We start from the raw sequence: 23,746 nt of genomic DNA on the forward strand, positions 1-23,746 counted from the left end.
TTTGCTCCAGTCCTGAGTAGCTGCCTGTTCTGATTTTGCTTTGCCCTAACATTAATGATTCAGGTTTTAATAAGCTAATGGGTTTGGTCATGTTACATACCCCTGATTTAGACAATGCTCATTCCTTCCTGTGTTGGCAGATGTTTCCAAAACAAGAGCGGTTCATTGTTGACTATATTAATCATTAAACACTACTGAAAGTTATGCTTTTGCATTGACATTGGGAGTTCATGTGTGCTAGTGAGTATCTGTTTTGGTGTGCATAGGACACCCTCCTGTGGTCAAGAAAAGAATAAAGTGTTTGCTCTGATAAAAACTAAAGCTGCATATCAAAAATAATAATGAACCCAGGTAAGGCCAGAAAATGACTATATCTGCCAATAAAAGTTGAACATTTTTGTGAAGTCAAACATCCTTATAATATAGAGTGCTTGCAAAAAAGGAACATAAAGCTATCTAAAAACTCAGTAGGTTATTTGGCAGGCAGTCTGTGACTGAACTGGCCATCATTTTTTGACAAAATAATTATTGGCCTGAACATTTTATCGAAGTAAGATTATACTAGAAAAATGACTTTTATTATAAACAGCATGAAATGAACTGTAATTAGAAATGCTCCCTGCAGCAATAAAGATGCAGAACTAAAACATTACAGCTTGAATTGCGAGAACAGAATCACCACAAAACCACTAATTATAATTGTAACATTATAACTGTAATATTATAACACCAGCATCTTGAGAGAAGGTACAAAAATCAAGTAAATGTACAAAAATGAAATCATAACAGTGTGTAACACGGGCGGATACTGTTAACGAAGCCTGATGCAGTGATATTGACCTGCAATACATTAGCATTGCAGTCCCCCTATTTAAAACAGCAATGAAAACTTATATATGTTAAGACTGTCCTGGAGTTAGATGGTTGTACTGATGCTAAATTTGGGAAGAAACTTTAATTTAGATTTAAATTACTTACATCATAAATTATTCTTAGGAACATTATCTATATCTGTACCTTACAGAGAATTGCAAATGTATTTAAAATGTACAATTCTTTTTAAGTAACAAATATGTTACATCATAGAACTAATAGCGTGATAACATAGCACACTACACCAAAATTGTCTAGATAATAAAGCTTTCCAAAATCAACAGCGCGTTTAAAAAAAGAAAATGCAAGACAGTAAATATCCACCAGGTGTAGCTGTTCACTTCAAACGTTTGCCAGAAATTATTTTTTAGCCATAATATGCAACCACCATCCTTAAACCATACTTTGACTTTTAAAGCCATTCAACACAAACCAAACTACTCATCCCGAGGCCTAAAGCTTTCTACACACACTAATGATAAGCAAAAGGCACAATGTGGAGGAGACAGCACATGCAAAACTGGGATTTATAAGCAATGTTAGCCAATGATGTAAAAACTCTCTCTCTCTCTCTCTCTCTCTCTCTCTCTCTCTCTCTCTCTCTCTCTCTCTCTCTCTCTATATATATATATATATATATATATATATATATATATATATATATATATATATATATATATATTGATCACTACTTGTAAATTCAATATGGTTCCAGTATAAATATAATTTTTTCTGTACAAAGTGTCAAAATGTCTTAAAATACAAAAGCCTACAAGCATTAAAAGACGATACTTTAAAAAAGCTTGTTAACTTAATTTACAAAATGCTCACATCAATGAAAATCATGTTTGAACACTGTACACAAAGGCTTGGTTAGAATTCATTTGGAATCATATAATCCTGAATGTTCCAGCATGTAGCACTGGCTAAATTCCTTCCTTAACATGCTTGGTTCAGTTTTTGACAAAGAAAGTATCAACATCAAAATACTGTAAATGTGCCGCCTCATATAAGACCTTAATTAACAAACATTGTGATAGCAATATTTTGCAAGACTCTACATTAAAATCTTTGATATAGCACATTGTGTCACATTGCACATTTTTAAAATCTTTTTAATGAGGCTAGAATAAACATCAAGTCATGTTTATGACATATTTATGACATATCATTTTGTCAAATGAAAGGCCTTTTGTATTAATGGCTGATAATCATTGAAATAATTTTTTTTTTTCAGTGATGGTATCAACAAGATTTTCCTACCAAGACTGAAATGAGATAAAAAAAAGAATGAAGAGAAAGCTGTATTTAAGGATATCGTAGGCTACCATATATGCTGACAAATGTGTCTAAAGCAGTGAGCCAGCTCACTTAGATTTCATGGACTGTTCTTTGCAGTACGTTTAAGATACACTCACATTTTGGAGTGACCTTTGAACTTAGGATGTGAATATGTCCCAAACCTTCAAACATTCAATATTTTTCAATTTGTTTTACTTTAACCTCTAATCAAATAAACTGCTCAAGCTTATCTGATTAGATTAAGACCATATTTCTATCAAAGGAAAAAAAAAAAAAGATTCTTAAAATGAAAGATCTAAGGACTGATGTACTAAATCATAGCTGCTTCATGAAAACTGGAAATTGTTCAGAATTTTTTTCAGAAACATTGGACAGTACGTTGTACCTCATCCTTACAATATTCATTGCCTTTTTCCTTTAAGTATTTGTTGCAAACTGTGGCATCCTTTACCTAGATCATAGAACCTTTCGCTTACAGCAGTGATACTGTATAAATCTAACTTCTAAACGCCTTATGTAAGTTGAGTGCCAAGAGTGGCTGGTTTGCAAAATGGTGATCTAAAATGTGTCTGATTTTGGCAGACTGGCACGGGCAGTGCGCTCAAACCGTGGGTCCGAGTGAACAGTGGGCAGCCTCCTTCCAGCTGGGGATAATCCAGTGTGTGGTGCAGAGGATGAGCGCAGGGGACCGAGAGCAGCCTCGGCATTCTGGGTCAGCGTAGCACAACGTTCAGCCAGACTGTCCCCAGACCAGTTCTCCCTTCCCATTATGCCTGACTCCAGTAGGGTCTCGTGTTGGGAGATACTGGAGGGCAGATGAGGCTCTGGAGCTGAGGCTGCACACAGTGACGGGGTGTCTTTGCCCTCTGCTGACTGCACGAAGTCCTGATGTGCATGTGAGGATTCCGGTTCTGCTGAAGTTCCGCCCGCATTCTCGTCCAGTACGGGAGGTGGCAGCGAGTGCAGCCCGTTTCTGGGAGGCTCGTATGGGGGAGGCTGCTCACCTCCATCCTGTGGAGCACCGATAGTTCCCTCTGGGGCGAAGGACATCTGGTTATGTACCAGGACCGGGTCAGGAGAGGGAAAGGGTGACAGGCTACGCATCTCCCCATCCTTGTAGGGCTGCTTGTTGTCTTGGGAGCTCTGATCTGGCAGGATGGAGTCCTGGTCCAGGTGGATGTTGAGTGAGGCTGGGGGTTGCTTGGCTAGCTGGCTTTTGTCAGGCGTGTCCTCCGCCGGGCTGTGTTTGGGGTGCTGCATGTGCATCAGCACCACGGGCAGCTCCAGACCCAGGGGTTTTCTTGGCAACTCATCGGGTTTGGCTGGAAACAACAATCATGACATGGTTCACAAATGCAGTACTGGCAACAAACTCAGCTGACCTATGGAAAGTCATCCAAGACGGTAGTGGCGACAGACCTGGGGAAGGAAGATCCAGCTTCATCTTGCGCAGTTCCGCCATGGAGATCTGAAGCTGCTCGATGACGGCGTCGTCGCTAAGGTCCAAGGACTCGGCGATCTTTTCCTGCAGGAACTCCCTCAGCTCCTCCAGCGGCATCTTGGTCAGGCGCTCTGCGAAGCACAGGCTGCACTTAGCTCCGGCCACAGTCACTCTCAGTAAGCATGCAGTGAGTGGCGTGCGAAGCAGCATCTGGACGGCTCACTCTTGTGCAGCTTCAGGATGGTGTAGGCCATGGCTGTGAGCATCTTCTCTCCCTCCAAGATGAAGATATCCCACAGTCGTAAGGTCAGGGTGAAAGGGGTCTGTGAGGAGGAACAAGTCTTTTTCTGTAAATCACCCTCACTTAACAAGGAGTTGCAACAGTCTCAAAGCTCTGTGCTACTGGTAAATTCTAGTAGAGATTTGTCTCAGTGGCTCTGCAGTGCACAGCTGGCCTGACTGACAGCAGCAATGCCTCCCCCCGCCCACCACCTCACCACAGTCTGTGCCGCTGGATTGAGTGCCTGTGCAGAGTCAATACAATGAAACAATCATTCAATGCACCCTGCCTGCTAATAACGCTCCTTCCATCTGTCCACCTACCAAACAGAGGAAGAGAATGAAGACTCCTTTTTTGCTTGCTGTCACTATAACTCATTCTCTCTATCACTTTTCTGATCTTTTTTTTCTGTAGTTTGCACGTTCTCTCATTACTTATATGACACACAAATAGTACAACCCTCCCTTAATGATGTTCCTCTTGTAACCCATGTTATATATGGCTGTCTTACCAAGGAGGAAAGAGTGCATTCTAATCACCCTACCAGTTCCCTGCGAAGTGAACTACACTTTTTTTATGGGAGATTTTTATAGGAAAATCACTACACAGGGCGCTGACACAAAAATTATTGTGTGTCTTGTCAGGATTTGGTGAGTTGAGTCTGACTGCCTGATTATCAGAGAGCTGAAAATAAACGGAACATGTCAGAGTTCCCTTATGTGTGTGAGTGCTATTAATTTATTTTTTGGGGGGGGGTTGCTGAAAACTGTCAATGATGTGGAAGTAACCTTTTATCTAGTTAGCTAATGTGACTTATCCTACATATTGGTTATGGAAAGCTGGTTAGGCAACGTCAAGCAAATATTCATTTTACATGTAAAATAAGGGTCGATGTTACACAGATGCAGTTCTAGTTTTCTAGCCACATAAGGAAACAAAGGAAGTGTCTAATTGCCCAGCTGTAAAGACAAATGAAAAGATGCAACATGTGCAATGTGTTCTGCATTATGGCATTCCGGATGAGGGGATTTAATTAACTGCAGTTCCCTTGACCCACATCACATAACGTGTGTAGGGAATAAATGGCACTGCTTAGACACCGCGTGGACAGGAAGGAAGCTCATGTGTATGGCACTGAAGGCTGCATGCAAACTCACCCTGTCAATAAAACACTGCAGGAACCATTTGGTGCTGTAAATCCCACTGGACATCTGCTCCTTGTCCTGAAGACAGACACAGTGGAGACGGGACAGGTGGGTGGGTTAAAAGGTGAAAAATCCAGACAAAATGGATTTACCACAAACAGACATTATTTTACTCAAATGCCATGGCTCGATTTTTCAATGTCTTTAGCAATTTGTTTCTAGAGTGAGAAATGAAAGGTGTCACTACCAGATGCTTTTTCAGCTTGGGGATAAGTTTGGACAGTATCTGGTCATGGTGGTTCTGGAATCGCTGCAGTTTGGGAAAACCAGGAATAAAGAAGCCTGGAAGGGATTCAAAAATACAAATACACAATTAAAAGTGAACATAAAAATGTGTAAAATGTATTAATAAAGTCTCAGTTCTCACATTATTGCAAAATCAGAAGCCTGAAACATCCTGCATGCGCTCAATAATTAAATCAATATGCTGCTTGGTATCCAGGCAAATTTAACCAATGAGGAGGGCTCACCATGCATGGCATGTTTCTGATTGGTCAGCAGCTGTGACAGAGCCCAGAATGCATCTTCCTCATTCATATACATCAGAAGAATGGCAGCTATCTGACTCATTCCCTGGCAGTAACTCACCTCCTATAGACACACACACACACACACACACACACACACACACACACACACACACACACACACACAAAAAGACATGAAACTGAAAACCCAATATTGAATACACAAACATACACAATATACCAATAATGTGTTCTTCTTAGGACTGTACTTGGCTGCACTTATTTTTGTCTCTCTTTTCTTTGTCTTCTTCTGTCTCATACTGCAAAAAAAGAGCAATTGACATCCGTTCTACTTCAGCGATTTGCAGTCTGATAGGCATCCGCTCCGCTGCCTGCTTACCGTGTTGTATACGGAGTATGCGCTGAGCACGTGGAACAGTGACTGTTGCCTGCGGAGAGAAAGCATGAGCACAATCAAATCAGTCCACATAGCAGTCCAGCTTACACTACCAGAGCTTGCCATGCATCTATTAATGAAACCCAAAATGAATACAATGTCCAATACAACCCAGTACCCAAGATCCACCCAGATGATAAGCATTGTTGCTCTGTCCTAGCTCCCACTAGGCCTGGACCAGGCATTTAGTGTCCTTGGTTCAGGCATCTCGGGACCTGGGTTAGAACGAAAATGTGGACCGTCTGGTGGGTCCTGAGGACTGGGTTGTGAAAAGCTGTTCCAGTACTTCTGAAAGCCCACTGCTCTACTCTGTGACACATTCTTTTTTGCAGCCTGATGTTTAAAAAGTGCTTTGCATTCCAGAAACCCAAAGTCTTTAGGAGGAGCATGGAGCATTTCCCTAAACCGTAGCCGAACTCCTCCCTATATGCTGAAGCATTAATGACATGAGTTAGATGCACAAGACTTTCCGCTGAGCACAGTAGGCCTGTAATCTATTAAGGCTCCAGTGACATCACCATGTTTTTCACTCCTCACTCAGGAAACAAGCTCTCCAAACACGAAGAAGAAAAGGCCTAAAAAATAATCACGAGAGCTTTCCAATGAAGCCACCCTTTTTTTCCTGAAAGGAACAGGTAATACTGCCCACTTTGGTATGAAAAAGAGATGTGAATTATTGGACTTAACAACAGAAATATTGGTTGACTTGGAGGAATGTGTCAAGTTGCCCTTCTTCAATGTTAAATGCAAAAAGACTTGGTTGTTCTAACTCTGCCACAAGAATCACTTTGAAAAAACATGTGACTGCTAAGATAATAAAAGAAGAATTCCATTAAAACATTAAAAAATCAAACAGCTGAAGAGCACGATGTATTTGCTAGTTAGGGTCAGCTAAGTGCCACATGATTGAGCTCACTGTAGCAGACTAAAAGGAACCCACTTAGTGTCTTTCATTGACCTAGATGCAGTAACTGCGATAACAATACACATCTTCCATGCAACGGACGCCTGTCAACATGTACTCGATGGACGCAGTGTACCGTAACACGTCCAGGTGGGATCATGCAGGAGTGACTCACTTTACTCCCAGTCGGTCCATGAACATGATATGGTTTCGAAAGGTCCTGTTCACATCAAGGTCAATCTGCTTGATTTCTGTGGAGTAGAGCCGGGCTTGCTCTTTCATTTTCTGTGAAGGAAGAAAAAGAAGCTCTTTATAGCATCTTTTCGTTCCTGACTGCAGTTTTCTGTAAAATGTTTATTAAAGAGTTCCTATAATGCCTTTTGAGCCTTTATTTAAAATCAATGACTCACAGAAAGGTTTCAGTTACTGAGTAGAAGGTACATGCTGGGTCCCATGCATCTCAGACAGCTATGCCTCCGTCACTAATTCTTCCTAATTGCTGTCACCTGCACAAGAGCTCCCTGCGCTAAATTTGGTTCCTGTATAGTGTGTTCCACTGCCTGTGCATTTCTAGAGACGCCCCCTCTCCCCAAAACATCATTCTCCTAGCTCCTAGCACACAGCCTCTCTCAGTGCAGTGCAGGCTACTAAACAGTTCTAGCATGGCAGCTGCTCTGGCCACAGTGTGTACAACAATACATCTGTCACACTGTCGACTGATCTCGTGCGTGTGCGTGTGTGTGTGTGTGTGTGATGTTTGGCCCCTATCCTGGTTTTGTGGAGGCGCCTGTACATGTGTTCTTGTGATTGTATGCATGTGTGTGTGCATGCACATGGATGCAAGTGTGCTTGTTCTGCCATACCTCATATTTCCTCTCATTCTCCTTCTTGACTTTCTCCACATCCAATAGTAGACTCCAGACCTGGCCTCTCAGTTGCAGAGGAATCCCCTTGTAAACCCGCTTCATCATCTAGATGAGCAGACAGTGATTTAGATCAATTACGTATATTTACAAGTATTAGGAACCTGGTGTGAAACTCATTTATCCATCCTTTGGGCTTTTGGGATGCGGGAGGGGGGGGGGGGGGTGCTTCTTCATTTAAGCATGATTTCCCTAAGTAAAGTATTCTGTCAGAGGTTCAGAGCTGCACCAGACTATGGGGTTTACCACATTTGCACAAAGTGTTGTGTATCTCTCTCAGGTACAGAGTCCTCCTTAATTAAAGCTTTGAAGGAGACAATAAAGATTCACACCATGTCTGATCTGACAGGCAGACAGAGCTGGAGCTAAGGGCAGACTCTCACCCGGTCGCTGCTCTTGTATTTCTCCCATTTCTTCACCAGCTTCAGCCATTTCTGCACACGCTCGATTTCCTGCTGCTTTTGCTGGGAGGGGGAGGAGTGGACGTGGCGATGCATCAGGATAAGCAGAACAAAGCAAAAAGGAGGTTCATACATGCACCTAGTAATTTACTGCATATCAGCCGAGTGACACAGCTGTTATGTTTTAAACCTGTCTGCCATCTAATTCTAGCCTGCCATGTCATATCCTAGAGATAACACTAAAGTGCGCTCTCACATAAAATTTATGCAAATCAAATCAAGCTGTCAGCAACAGCGTAATAGCAATATCAGGTATAGAAAATTCCCACGAGTGCCTTGCCCATGGGACATGTAGAAACTGCAAACAGCAGAAATGCAGTTACGCGGCTCCCATTTTTTATAGCTGATCTGAGCGCAATTCCCCTCTATATCTAGTCCTACCCTTGAAACATTTAGAGTTCAGCAGAACTAGCCACAAGTCAGCTAAGCAACACAAATGTGTCACATGGGATCACACCTCCAGCTGTTTCTGTCATCACCCTGCCACACATAAAAAGGCCACGGCGGAAGGGCACCAGGTCAGGTCACTCTGTTAAACAGAGTGCTATCTATGGCATGTGTGTTTGCGTGCAAGAGAATATTATGATTTTTGCTGGTTTAAAGTTTCTACTAGTGATACAGCTCCTGTAGTGTGGTTCACAATTGCACTTGTTTTGTACTGATATTCATTAAAGGCTACTGAATTTGTTCTTTCTATAAGTCTTACCTTCTCTTCAAGGGCCGTTGGTGTAGGGAGCTCTTCCTCACTGGAGAAAGAAGGAGATGTAATGATGGAAACGCTAAAAGCGTCGCTAATTTAACAACAGAGCACATCATAATGAGTGCATGTTCAGTGCTCCAGCTCACAATGTATGATAGTTTAAGAAGAATGTTTTTGTATGTTGTATGGTAGCAACTTTACTTGGTTAAGTTGTTTTAATCAAAATGTAAAGATGCACGATCGGATATAGAACAAAAAAAAGGTAACATTTTGAGCTTCAATGCAATGTTAGACCACTTAAATAGTCATTGTAGAATCTAAGGATCCACAGCAGAATAGAATGTGTTTGAGAATCAAACGGATGACTTACTGCAGGAAGCCAAAACGATCTGTGGACCTGTAAATGCTATAGTCTGCATCCTCCCAAGGGTCGATCTCAACACCATCTTCCCTGCCCTGAAACACACACACACACACACACACACACACACACACACACACACACACACACACACACCTTTTATGAAAACGTTTGATATATACTACAGCAGCACAAACAGACCAGCAAAAGTGCCTCAAGCAGAGCTCGATAAAGCAAACTGTCAGAGTCTAAACCATCACATCAACTTCAGCATTCTGTTGGCATTACAATGTGATATCAAATGTGTCCTTCAAATTCTAAATGTGTGCTAAACACTGACCCTACGCTGCACTGTCCATCTGTGTTACAAAAACACAGGCCGCTGTGCAAGCTGTGGTTGTAGCCCTGTAAGCTCTCTCACTCTTACCATTCCTGCCACTGCTGTCCTAGTTAAAGACACTGCACATTTTTCATTATTTTAAAAATAGTTCTGTTTCATGCAGGACCACTGTTATCATTAAATTATATATATGCAGTCACAAGTGTTGTAATGTAGTAGGGCTGGTGCACGCTTGCTCCCACTCAGGGCTTTTCATGCTTCGTTTTATGTGAGTTCCCCTCACCCCTTCAGGCAGTATTCAGCTGAACACTGAGCAGACGAAATTGTCAGAGGGCCCTTCATACCACAAAATAATCCTGAAATGCAGATTTCAGTTCCATCATGACAGCAGTAAATATACCTTTATCTCAGAAGTCAGTCAGAAGACAGGCAGGAGAAGAGGGCCAGACTGGACCGGTATCTAAGGGGGTCTTCAGACTTGGTAGCTTTGATTCGATTAAAAACGAACCCTGTTGCGATTGGTCCATTAGTGCGGTTCTCTAGAATAAGTGTCAATGCTTCCTTTCAAACTCTGGTGCGCACCAAATCAGGTGACCAAGATCACCTGAGCAAGTGAGTCTCTGTCCATTTCTAAACAGTTCTGTTACAGTTCGTTTGAAGTATGAAGAAAGTAGGAACAATATGAACACAGTACAAAAAAAAACCAGAAACCATTTACTGTTTGGTACAGCCATAGGAAAAGTTCATCTTCTTCCTTTTGCAGTGTACCTTCTTTGGTATGTGCAGCAGAGAAATTTCTGGTGCTGTTCTGACTCCTTTATCCATTTTACCACCTCTTGCTGTCTTGCTGTGTTTCCAGATGGTAAAAATACCACCAGGTATACACAACGACAATAAGTGCATTAAGCCTGTATCATGTTTGTCATACGTTGTTTTGTTTTTTTTATTTTTGGTTCGATTGCAAATTTGTGTGAACGATAAGCAAACCAGGACTGAAATGTAACAATGCGTCATTTTCTTGTTTGGGCCAGACCAAGGGAATAATTATGAACACACCCTATTTCTCCTCACTGTTCAGGGCAACAAAGCACTTCATGAAATTCCCATCACCTCATTCATGACATTTCCAGGCAACCCACCCTGCAAAAACTCATTTCAGTGAACTAGCATTAAGATTTTCTTCGCCAACCCTGCCTCCAACAGTTCTAAAATGGGCAATGTCATAATCAGGAACAATGGAGAAATGGAGTTGAGTGGACAGAGTGATAACATTATTTATCATTATTGAGTGATAACATTATTTCATGGGACTTAATGCCCTCGAACAAATAACCTAATGATTCAACAAGTCCGCAATTCATGACTAAATCACGCAGCTGAGGCAGTGTGTTTGCAGAAGAACTAAAGCGAATTCCAATGACTAGCAACATACACTTCATCACATTGAATTTCTGCTTGCCTAAGCTTTACATGGACACTTTTGACTCAGCGCTGAGCAATGACCACAGCATGAAAGTAGACTGTCTGTGCCCAAAGCCCTTGCAAGCCTCAAACAAAGCAACTGTAGGCTTCACAGCTTCATCCACACACCATCCACAGCACCGGTGCCATTCAGAGCACACCCGAACACAAGCCCGGACACAAAAACTTCGGCTTCAGCAGTGAGTCCTGCCCTCAGGTTTTTTACTAATGAAACTGAGAATCAACAAGGTCTCCTTCAGGGATGCATTCAAAAATAAGTCTAAACAAAACACTGCTGGTTAGTGTTTCTAGCAATGCTGTTGGTAATTCATTGGTATACAAATATAAACACAGTGTAAACAGTTTACACTGGATCTTACCTTATCATATTTTGAGATAATCTCTGCACGTTCTTCTGCTATCAACACCTCTATGTCCTTCTTCATGTCAATATCTGCAAGTGCAAAACACATAAAACATCTGTAAATGCAGAGGAAAGTGGAATTCATGAAATTCACCTTAGAATCCAACATGAAATGAGTGGAAAACTGCACATGACAAGACCTGCACTTGGCTATTTTGACTCAGTTTTGAAGTTAAACATTCTATTATGGTCCATTTACATGGCTCAAATCCATAGGGACAGTTGTCATAATAAAGTGTATTAACCAGGGTAAATGGTATGTTAAGTGTTTATTTCAAACCCTTTTTCTGGGCAACGCTCATCTAAACAGATGTTATATATGAGGTATAATTCCACAAACGAAAGGCTGGCATGGTCTCCATGGGTCACACAGAGTTTAGCTTTAAAATGAGTTCTCGGCCAGGTCTTTGAGTTGAAAGCACATTTTATTTGACATAGACATCCCACTTTAAGCAAGGTTCATCAACATTGCCTACATTTGCTATTAACAATACTGTAAAAGAGAAAGGGTGGCCTGAAACCATCTTAGAGTGATCTGATTCATCTGGCCTATCTCACTACCTCTATAATATAATTCTTGGAAGGATGTCTTATGCTTTATTTATCATACTGTCCTCTGTCCTTACATATGCAGACAGTAAAAAGACAGCATACAGGAGTTTCACCTGGCAAATGTAAGCAAATCTGCTCTTACTACTTTGATTACGTCATGAACAACACATAATACCCAGGGAAATCAGGCAAGCAGGATTTGCCCTCCTGGGCTTTAACTGACATAAGTCTTGTTAATGATAATAAGTCTTGTTATGATTTTTTTTCCCCTACAAAGCCTGCCTCTGTTGTGCACCAGAAACCTTCAGAGGACACAGAAGCTAATGATGGTTCCTGCCAGGCTTCAGCTGCCAGTGAGGGCAGGGCTGTGTCTGCCGAAACTGTTGTCCTTGCCCCTGAGCCTCAGACATCTGCTGTGCACTCCAGAAATAGAACTCAGCACTGGGGAAAGGCACCCACGCTCGGCGAGGGCCCCACATGGCATGCTGCTGGACTCAGCCTTCCACCGCCCAGCCACTGGACGGCTCTGAAGGGCCGAACAGAGACCTCGGGGTTCTGGTGCAGGGACGCGCAGTGCTGGACTTTTCCAAAGCTCGCTCGCTGACTGACAAGTCGACGGCTCCGGTTGTTCTGTCACAGCCAGGCGTCCGCGCACCTGTTGGGTGGCACTGTGCAGTTGGCGAATGCCGCTCTGCTATGTGTGCTGCCAGGGGAGTCTGCTGAGGCCCAGCACCACCACCATGTGTTGGCCCTGACAATAAGGTCCCTGTTCCCACTGTGACCCTCTGAGGGGGATGTGACCCTGCTGTCGCAGACAACTGCATTCTGGGTTTGTTTGTTTTTTTTCTTTTTAAAGCAACTGTTTGGAAATTCCCCACACCTTTCTTTTTGTGCTTTTTCCTCTCTTACTCCTGGTGGAAGGGGAGATTAAAAAAACATGAAAGGAAGGGATTTCTGTGTTAAGTGGATCACCAATGTGCCAAGTTATATTGTCACTATAAGAGATCAGTGCACACAGCCTAAACTTCCTCTGAGATTAATGAATAAATATTCAACACAAAGCACAAGAGCATGGCTAAAAAAATACATTCATACTTATGCTGCACTATATTTAAACTAATGTAGCTTTATTTATAAACTGCCACTTTTCATGGTTCTACAGCAGGAATATATTGAAAGTAGAATAACTTGAATCAACAGAACAAAATCGAATAAATATGTAACATAAGTTCCTTAAAGCACAAACACCATCCTGACATGTAAAAGTTCTGCAGTTTCAAGTCTGGGCTCTCTATAACTACACAACTGTGCAATTGTTCAGTCCATGCAAAACTGAAGAAGAGGAGGAAAGGTCAAGCACTCATGTAAAGCAGTGTGGCCCTGTTTGGAAGGGCTGAAAATGACACTGTGGGCAAAGTACTCTCGCTTGTCTCCATCCACTCCCCTGGAACGGATCCCGCTCCCACAGCCAATAAAGCCTCAAATTATCTATGCCTCTAACAGAAGCATTTCATGTGAGCACTAGGAATGAGTGCAATGGCCTCATTCAGAAATGCTGCTTACATGCACCCATCTGTCCGGGGCAATTCATTTGCTAATTTATTGCTATGTAGTATTAAATTAATGTCAAATGTTTCCCTCTCTCTTCATGTTACACAAAATATTTAATATGAGGGTTCTACATGCAGTTTGTGGGAACCATTGCCATTTTGCCTCCATACGCATTGCCTCCTAATGCCATACAGACATGCACTGAAGAAAAGCAAAGGTCATTAAAGATTCTCATGAAGCAGCACTTCACTAAAGTACCCTCCTGGGATGCTTTTTTCTCCCCCGAATCCTAATTTTTACCTAAAATCAAAGTGCAACTGCTTGCGAAAGCACTCATATGTCTTCTTAATCCCACTTTCCCTATGTACAGGCTGCAGCCGACTTCGCCCTTCAGAGAATGAAGGCCTTCATGGCCTTTGGCAGACCACACTCGGCATCTGAATTACAAGAAGTGGCGGACTCTAACATAGAAGGCTGGCATTCCTAAAATGGCAAGAAGTCTGAACAGTATCTGCTGGATTATGGTCAAACCGACCTTGATTCCAGACGCTTGTCTCTGTGAGGACAACAGGAAGTGGTGTCATCTGTTTGATGGGTGCCATTCTCTGTGAGTGCCGATTCCAGAAGTAAATCATCCCTTCTCACATTACTGTACTGATCTGATTCAGTGGAAAAAAATGATGCATTTCAAATGCTCTTTCAAAATAAGTCTTAAGATGTTTCAAGGGGTTCTGGACTCAGTGATTTAAAATTGTAAAACATTCCCTTGCACTCTAAGTGATTCTTTAGAATTCACCAAAGTCTGAGGAACCATAACAGCATATTAGTGGTATCAATAATATTTAAACACTCCATGAATGGGGAATTAAGGTGCGGCAACAGTGGAAAAGCACCACAAGTATGTGGGTTCCAATCCCTTTAAGATATATGCAAAGTAAATAGGTCTGAATATTGGAAGCCTGGAGGTGTCATGAGAGATCTCACCTAAGAAATCCCCCTAATGTAGTATGTATCCAGTCCTCCATGGTTTTTCACTAATATTCTATAGAAAGGTTCTAGCTGACTCAAGGACAAGTTGATGAACTTCAAAATCACTCTGCCTAGAACCTATAAACATATTTGGGCCTACTAACAGTTAAAAGTGAATTAATTAACTAATTAAGTGAATTAATTAATTAACATATTACCTTAGACTACTGGCCACAAAAGATATTTGGAGATAAGTTCCTGCTTTGTATGCAGTTCATTAGGTCATCAAATGTAAACAAAGTCTGATATAAAACTTATTTCTGCACTTAAGTCTACATTGCTCTGAAATACTACTTTTATGTTTCTGCTTAGTCATGGTTTTCACTCCCATTACAATAAAACAAGTACTCTTGCAAGCAGCCTACCAGAAGGCTGTGCTCTTTCTGCATGGTTGCATGACTAGAAACACCTCCTTGGAGGTCATCCATGCCCCATGTTGTGTGCACACACATAAGACAACATTCAGTAGTCCCGTAGCCCACAACAGTAGCCATATCTGCAAAAAGCATCAGCAGCACTTTGTGCTGAGAGCCATGCAAGAGACCACAGCGGGCGTTACTTTGCTGCTGGAGGACAGGGCCCCTGACGCAAAGACCAGATGACGCTTCACTGTTGCTCGGGTGCTTCTGTGCGTCTCTGTGCGGCAGAGCACAGGCTGCCTATGCTGTAGAGAAAACAGTGCGGTTTCCTGTGGAATCTATCCACTCCTCAAACACAGGTCCCTGGGTTCATCAGTCTCTGCGGCAGCAAGAGCCATTGGGAAATGGAAAAGCTGTGGTTTGGTATCTCCAGTGTCCCTCCTACAGCAAGCGTTACCATTCACTTTACACAGCAGAGAATGAGAGAGAGAGAGAGAGAGAGAGAGAGAGAGAGAGAGAGAGAGAGAGAGAGAGAGAGAGGGAGAAAGAGAAATAAAGATGCCTGGGCAGTATAATGGAAAAACTGTGTACAAGAATGTTAAATTGATATGATTCCTAATTACCATATTGGAAAGTTTGTGCACCACATTTCAGCTGAAACCCTGCCTTATATATATACTGTCGACGAGCATAGTGGAGAGACAGAGAGGTATGGTATTTCACATGGAACTGGTCATGCAGTATATCCAAATACACTACTGTGACTTTCACAAAATCGACTGGCATCACAGGAGCTTGCACAGTGATTTATTATCGGTCATTTCATGCTAATTTAAAAATCCATCATAGCTGTTTGTAAGACTGGGTTCTCTCCCATCTCTTTAGACTCGGATTGACCACAGTACTGTGTTTTTGTCTGTGTGGTAAATCTCTCCACTCAAGCTGACACTGGGGTCAAAATTCCCCAGCCAAACTGCCAGCTTGATTATTTCTGACCATTTCTGCTGAGTCTTGAGACTTCAGGGTACAATAGCACAACCTTATTTCACCCACAGAAAAAAAAGTGTTACTGAAAAGCATCAACAGAAAGAAATTCGTGTGAAATAGATACTATACAGAAAAACCAGATGCTGAAAAAACCAACATTTTTTCTGTACACCAAGCTATCTCCGTGAGTAATGCCGTGCAAAGCTCTCAGCCTTCAACTGAGATGCTTTCAAAGGCTGTTCTTGGAGAGTGATTTTCACTTGTTTCCCAGCCGGAGACGTAACATTGCAGCTCGGCGGCAGGAGCAACATTCCATCAGCCCCAATCGGCACAGCTGAGTCTCCCCCGTGTCAAGTACTGCTCATGGGCTTCAAATGTCGCTTTCTTCCTGGCCACTGGGGGCACTCTCCGCTCCAGAGAGCTGAGTGCCTCTTGTTAAGATGGCTCATGTTTATGAGCCAAATGTCATGGGGAAAATGTTGACCTGTAGACACGCATCTTACGCTGCCTGCTATAAATAGCTCTGCCCCTGGGGAGCTGATGTTTGATGCCTTTTGCTCCCTCTCTCACTCTCTTTTTCTCTCTCTCTACCCCTTGCTACCTCTCTCTGGTTCTCTCTCTCTATCTCCCTCACAACGAACATGCTGTTTCTTTGCCTAACAAACAAGGCCAGCCTGGTCAACACCTTCCCATATGGATGTGGGATCCTGGCCTGAGAATCAGTGACCACTAGGCTCCTGGAATCTGGAAAGCATATGGGAAAAACAGCACATTTCCAGAAAAGCAGCAACATTAGCTTTGAGGTGTGAGGTTGGCACTGCAGCTATGGCAAGCTGATCTGAACAGCAGTGCCAGACACACATACAAGAGGGCATTTGAGATCCCATAGGTGTCCCAGCTTGTTGTTCTCTTCTTGTACTGTTCAAATTTTGCTGGACCGCCTAGCAGGCCGGCCTAGAAGAGGCATTTTTGCTCACTAACGGACTAACTGGCACACTTTGTTCCAACGCACATGTGCAATATATGAGTCTTTGCCACAAAACTACCAAGAACATCATAAGAATTTGTGCTGCAGAGACAAGAGGTTTCGTTCGGTTAGATGAAGTTGCGTGCGAAGACATACTGGGATGTGAATGCTAGTGTCCACTGTCATGCTTTGCCTAGAAAAGGTATTTTCATTTACTGACTGACTGAGTCCCTTTGGTGAAATGTACGTTTGCAGGATGTCGCCAGCCACATATGAACTCCGACAACATTAGGTAGAAAACAGTGCATGAACAGTGCGTAGAGATAAGAGGGTAGGTTCTCTAATAGTCATTTCATGTGTTTGTGCTGCTTGAATTGTATCAAATGCTCCAGCTAGCTAAGTTATATGAAGGAATTGCATTTGTAGCAACACATGAACCATATCCATTTTGATTAATATATTTATTTAGCTAACATTACTGTATATGAGTAGGTGTGTGTCCTTTGCTTATCAATACAGTTAAGCAAGCAGAAGGTGATACCAGGGACCACTGGTTATATATATGCATCTGCTACATTTGTTCACAAACTGGCCGACACTGATCCTTTTGTTGAAAAGCACATGCACCGGGCATCTGGACCCATCTGTGTAGTAGCCAGCTAGTTAGGTAGGCATTTATACATACAAAGGGATCAGAAGACAACAATAAACACGCTGTTAGCTGGGAGGAGTTATTTTTATTCTCCCATTAATCACATTAAGTAGCTACTTCCATGGGTGGATTGCATCCCAGGATGATTATTTTGGATAACATTAGTGCCTTTATTTGTGATTGGTTAACAATCTAATTGCCCGAGGAGTGCTCTATAGTAGTCATCTATAGTAGTCATCTTATTTTCTCAAGGTTAACATAAGGGTCTTTTTTTTGAGTAACATATCTAATGCTGAAAAGCACATAAAAAGCAGATCCAAGAGCCTTCATGTTTCACATTTATTGTTACCTAGGCTATAATTAACAATGGTAAAGTGCAAAGTGCACTGATATTTCAACCTGCTATGCAGCAGGTTAATATCAGTGTAGCAAGGCTCTGGAAAACAAGGCATTTTCTTCTCTAAGTGACTAAAGACCACTAATTCTGTGTCCTTTGGAGATTTTTATGTCGTGTTGTTGACATTTGCTTGAAAGATGCTGTGCAATAAATGGTAGTCCAATTACCTGGTGGATCTTGTTGAGGATAACAAGCTTTCCATGTACAATGGGATACAGTCATTCAATCAGTTATGCCAGGATAAGACTATGCAAATTCAGTCTGAATGATCATGATGTCAAAACCAGCAAATTTCCAGTACTGGTCCCAATTATTGGGAACGAGGAACGAGTCCTGCAGTGTGACATAATCTGACGACTCCTATTACATGTTCTTTGATATTGACCAATAGGATGACAGTGTGTTCTGTGATGAACATATGTAAACATGGTGAAGAGAAAGAGGAATAGTGATTGTGAAACTGTTTTATCTGTTAACACCTTTGTTACCTCAAGTTCTCTTTGAAGATTAGACAGCCAATACAGGTTGTGATACCCAGGAACAGGTCCACAATTGTTTTATCATCCTTTTATTTGTCTCTTCCAAATACAAAACCACCAGCATCACACACAGCACTTCTCTATCCATGGTTAACAATTTTTCCACCCTCCTCCTAAACGACATACAAATGGACATGAACGATGATTGGTCAGCATCAAATGAACAAGTGTTGACAGTCTGCTCACCAAGACAGTACAAATTTATGCCACTATGATTGCCTAATCTAACATACTGATCAAAGTGAAAGACAAACATATTGTGTAGACTGATCTCAGTATTAGGGTGAGTCTTAGAATCTCAGAGAAACGTAATAATCACAATCATTGCTCAGGATATGCATAGGACTTCGGAGACATGTAGGGCTGTTAAGGAATGCACTCCAACAGTCTTATGTACATAAATGCCTCAGGAGCATCTGGGAAGAATTTATAAGTGATATAGACCAAGTGGTTTGTTACCCACTCATAACTATTTGATTGTGTCAGCACAGTAGATGCAAAGGAGCTTTAGGCCATTTAAGTGTCTGTACAGATTCCTGGTTGCTTGGCAGGCTCCTCTATTACAACCCAGTCTCCTGTTACACTACACCATCGCTCTGCCATCACACTGCCATCAACCTCGGCTCATGGCACCTGGGTGTGCACAGTAATCTGATCACCAACCCTAACCCTACTCAGAAGCCCAGGGCAACACTTCTCCTCTCTAGCTCCAGCAGCCAGACAAAAAACATTCAGGCAGCATTTGAAAGTGGGGCAGGAAACTGAAGACCATGACATCTTGTTTTTGCATGAATGGGAAGAAAGAGTGTAAATTGGCTCTCAGTTCTCTTTTTGTGGCCTTAAATGGGCCAACAAGACACTGGGGCTCTCGCCAGCCGAAAGAGGTGAGAATACATCCTGTGAATGGGCCGGCCTGACTGGCATCACTCGCAATACCATCTGGGTGGGTCGTCACTGCCTCGTACCAGTGCACAGATGCCCTGCACTTCAGTGAACTGAAGGGGCCTTGTCCCAGATGAGAGGCTTTCCTCATTCTCCTGCGCACACACACACACGCACGCAAGCACGCACGCACGCACGCACACACACACACACACACACACACACACACGTTCCTCTGTTGCTAGCAAGGACTGAGCATCAATATAAATGTTAGCATAACCAAATCTCCCCAGTCCTAAGGCTAATCCTAAACCTAAACCTAACCTTATGATGACTTATGATACACACAACTTATGGTACACATACAAGGAATTTGACTTTGTAAATGCACATATAACAGACCAAACAATCTGATCAAACATATGGGTCTATCTACCGATATACAGAAAAGTGCAAAAATAGATAAAATAATAAAACGTAATCACAAAACAATTTAAACAGTGAATTTGATTCAAAATACATGTAACAGCACCACACCAAGGCAGCTGTACACCATGCCATTTTTGAAAAAGCTTAGTCCAAATATTTAACTTAGTCTTAGTACTTGAGACTAGTCTCAGCCCAAGCCACTACGCTTTCCTTACAGCTAACCATGAGATTAATCCTAACTCTATCCACAACTGTAAAAGTAAGACTAATCCCCAACATCACAACCAAATACACAAGAAAAGCTCTTTTAGCTTTAACATCAATTACATAATTTTCTTTAGAATGGAAAAAAACATAAAAGAGTTAGCTCCCATATGCATACACACACACTCAATGGGGTTTGGCAGCCTCAGTACATTCATACCCTAGAGTTGGCTTGGTATACAGTACTTTTGAGAGGGGCACTTTGAGGTGACTAATTGAATGTATCAAATCCTGTCAATCACAAGCACATTCTGCTTACAGGCACACATAATGTGCAAACAAGTATGTTATGGTAAAACAAAACCATATCAAAACAAGACCAGGAAATACAGGCATTACTTAGAATACTAAGTTCCAGCTTTCACAGCAAAAAAAGCCTTAGACAGGAAATACTGATAACAATCTCGCAAACCTGAAGGAAAACTGGACAAAATCTCACATCTCTGTGCTTCAGACCAGCAGTACAGCTGCAGCAATGAAGAACCCCATTCAGGAGATGCCTCAGTATTTCACACATCGACCACAACCTCTTCCCTGGCTTCTGACAGGGAGCCTCAAAGTAGGCCGACTGCAGGAGCTGCCAGCAATGCTTGTGCTTTCTCTAAATTTGTTCAGCACTCTCTGAGGATGGTGTAAACATCCACCGTGAGCAAGAGTTCCAAAGGTAAATAAGATGCAGGTGCAGGAAACGCAGACTGGTACATATCACCAAGCTCGTAACTTTGGCGAGCAAAGGATAGCGTGACAAACTATAGAGAGCACCATGATAGTATTTAAATTAAAACACTACTGAAGGAGCCAGATAGAGGTGAATTCATCTTACATGTGCCATATTACATGATGCTAACCAATGCAGCAAGGCCCTTAATGACTGCAGTGACGAAGAGCTGTGGGCGTTTATCGGGCATGCTCTCAAGTGGCAGCAGCCCGAAACAATGGCAGTAATGAGAACAGCCTCTGCCTGTCCATAGTGAAAAAAAGAGATGGCATTTAAAACACAGGCGAGAGAAGTAAGTGGTCTGGATGAATCAGCCTTCACACACCTATGTCATTTAAGCATGTACTTTGCATTCTGAGCTTTCAGCCACAAAGGTATCCAAAGGCCTTTTTTTGATAAAGCAATCAACAACATGGCTAATACTGCAGGTACTGGCCTTGTGCTTTAAGGATATACTGTGTGTGTGTGTGTGTGTGTGTGTGTGTGTGTGTGTGTGTGTGTGTGTGTGCACGCGCGATTGGATGACGCTATATGCTCAGCCCCACTGGGCCTACGACGCCTGCTTTCAGTATAAACAAAACGAACTACACATGTTTCCAATAAGCTGGAACAATGGCTCTGAGGCGTGGATGTAAACATGTGACTCTCAACAGCTTTACCCCTCTGCCCTCAGGCAGATTTATAGGAAGAGATATACAAAGAATAATGCATTGACTATAAACAGATGTGCATTTGGCCATCACAAATGAGTGGGTGGTGATATCTAGGCAGTTGTGTCACAGATAAACATAGCATCTAAACAAGGCATCTGTCTAAACTAAGAGACCATGCCCATTTTATTTATTTATTTATTTTTGGCTAAAATACAAACACAAATCCAGCATCTAGTCAATTACATCTCACACTGGCTATATTAGACTTGCAATTTACAACTTGTTTAATAGCAACAAGCATGATAATAGAAGATATAAGTCCATATGGACTAATAGTGTAATATAAACATAAGAGTAATTGCCAGTATGTATTGAGCACAGCTATGAGCACACCACTGGAGACTAATTAACTTTCAATATAAAAAATCTAAGTATGATCGGCATACATTAATAATTGGCTTAGTTCTTTTCGCTCAGCATCTGTGTTGGCAAATCGCAAAAGAGTCACACCTCGCAATAAGCAGGGTATTAACCCTCCACGCCACAGCCTATCGTGTGAGGTGGGGAGAGTGATTTTGGGCTGGACACACAAAGGAATGCCTGAGTCTGGTCAGTAAATTAGGTATAGAGACCTGAGAGAGCTGACACGACCGATACCGTACTGTATTCGCGGTTTGGATCCATGATGAATCAGTGCTCGATTTGTAAACAAACATTTTACGTCGTATGACGCGATGGCATCGAAATGAGAATACGAACGAAATTTAGCGTGAACGCGGAAGACTAAATCTGGTAGTTTTATATGTAAGTTGTATCGTAATATTTTTGTGTTTCATCATGTCATTTATAAACTGATCATCTCAAAGTCGACAGGCGATTTAGTATTGGCAAACTACACCATTCTTCGTGACGTTAAAACGTCAACATGTGAAGCCGAAACGCAAAGATTTTGTCTCTGTTGGAAACATCATTGTGTTTACAATGTGCTCAAAGTCCATACTAACTAAATAAAAATAAAATATAACCCAGTTCAAGCACAAAGATGTTGATTTACTAGGCTAGCCTAACGGTCACAGGCACCATTACACCATTATACAATGCATGTGCGCTCAACTTAGCTAAGATCGGCTCGAATGTTTATCCAAAGACAAATATCAAAAGATTACATTTCAACGTACAATAGGTACTACCGATGATCAGATCTGTTACACTGTGTCCCGATAAAAATGACAGAGCGAGCGCAAGCCAAAGAAAACTGCAGCGACAACCTATGGTGGTTTGACAGCTACAGCATGTACAAAACCACACGATGCCTTAAGGTACGCGTGTCAAGAAAACGTTACCACTTATCGGAGGCACACTTCTGCGCTTCCCATGCGGTGCAGTCCGTGCTATTCATTATTTCATCGCTGATAAGTGAATGAGCGAACGGTGCTGTCACCCAAAATCCAGACTAGCCACGACAGCCGACACCAGAACGCTCCAGTACACACACAAGCAGCGCAGCGCGTCAGGACGTAGGCAACTGGCGGCACTCGGGGGAGATGCTGAGAAGGGAGCCACGGAGCACGCGCATCAAAACACCGCAGCAAAACGGCGAGGTTGGCTACAAGCGTGTGGCCTTTATGCACACTTACAGTGCAGTGCAGTATAATTTGACGTTTCTGATCTGATTTGTTCTTCTGCATTCTCTGTCCATTTGCAAAGTGTTAACTATTCTATGAATCTCACTTATTAAGACACCGGTGTTAAGCACGCACAATTCTGTTACAACAACAACGATAGTAATAACAACAAAATAGTAAACTAATTCTAAATGTATAGAGTATTAACGGACCAAAACATATTACTCCTAATATTTTTCAAGTTACTTTGAGAGCAGTTTTAAATATTATTGAATATGGAAGGAGGAGTCAGTTTAGCGGAAACCACACGCAGCTACAAGCTAACTGGGGTAATGCACAAGGAGACATGTGCCTACATTTATGTCCTTAAATCTGATTCTCTGCACATGGATTAATCTTAGTTTTGAAGTAAATGGCAGTGCTAGAAACTCAATGTAGTCTAAATGTAGGCCTAATCTTGGCCTGGGCTATCTCTCTTAATGATCTTTTAATGATCAACAAAGAAAACTAGTTAAAACAATGGAGAAGAGAGCATTTGGAAAC

General features: G+C 42.1%; 1 protein-coding gene across 2 annotated transcripts; it reads right to left on the reverse strand.

The window, feature by feature from the left end:
- Positions 1-1,542: 1,542 nt before the first annotated feature.
- On the reverse strand, positions 1,543-23,110 carry si:ch211-288d18.1 (USP6 N-terminal-like protein). Of its 2 annotated transcripts, none has more exons than XM_027013841.3 (14): positions 22,922-23,110; positions 11,556-11,629; positions 9,384-9,469; positions 9,020-9,059; positions 8,236-8,316; positions 7,793-7,900; positions 7,105-7,214; positions 5,969-6,017; positions 5,572-5,692; positions 5,289-5,383; positions 5,054-5,119; positions 3,840-3,939; positions 3,595-3,747; positions 1,543-3,497 (listed from the first exon to the last, which is right to left on the reverse strand). In XM_027013841.3, the coding sequence occupies exons 2-14, from the start codon at positions 11,619-11,621 to the stop codon at positions 2,734-2,736; spliced, it is 1,839 nt and encodes a 612-aa protein (XP_026869642.2). In that variant the 5' UTR covers positions 11,622-11,629; positions 22,922-23,110; the 3' UTR covers positions 1,543-2,733. The 2 variants fall into 2 exon arrangements, with proteins under 2 accessions (XP_026869642.2, XP_081562668.1); XM_081706542.1 differs by having other exon boundaries at positions 23,020-23,039.
- Between the last annotated feature and the right edge of the window lie 636 nt (positions 23,111-23,746).

Source organism: Electrophorus electricus, chromosome 23 (assembly GCF_041902795.1).
Source record: "Electrophorus electricus isolate QZ-2024a chromosome 23, ASM4190279v1, whole genome shotgun sequence".
Taxonomy (NCBI): Eukaryota; Metazoa; Chordata; class Actinopteri; order Gymnotiformes; family Gymnotidae; genus Electrophorus; species Electrophorus electricus.

Excerpts from the sequence above, each read along its gene's own strand:
- si:ch211-288d18.1 (XM_027013841.3), bottom strand. The coding sequence starts at position 11,621 with ATGAAGAAGGACATAGAGGTGTTGATAGCAGAAGAACGTGCAGAGATT. Across the intron at positions 5,693-5,968 it reads CATACTCCGTATACAACACG|GAGGTGAGTTACTGCCAGGG; the intron begins GTAAGCAGGCAG and ends GTGTGTCTATAG. Across the intron at positions 5,384-5,571 it reads TCAGAAACATGCCATGCATG|GCTTCTTTATTCCTGGTTTT; the intron begins GTGAGCCCTCCT and ends AATCCCTTCCAG.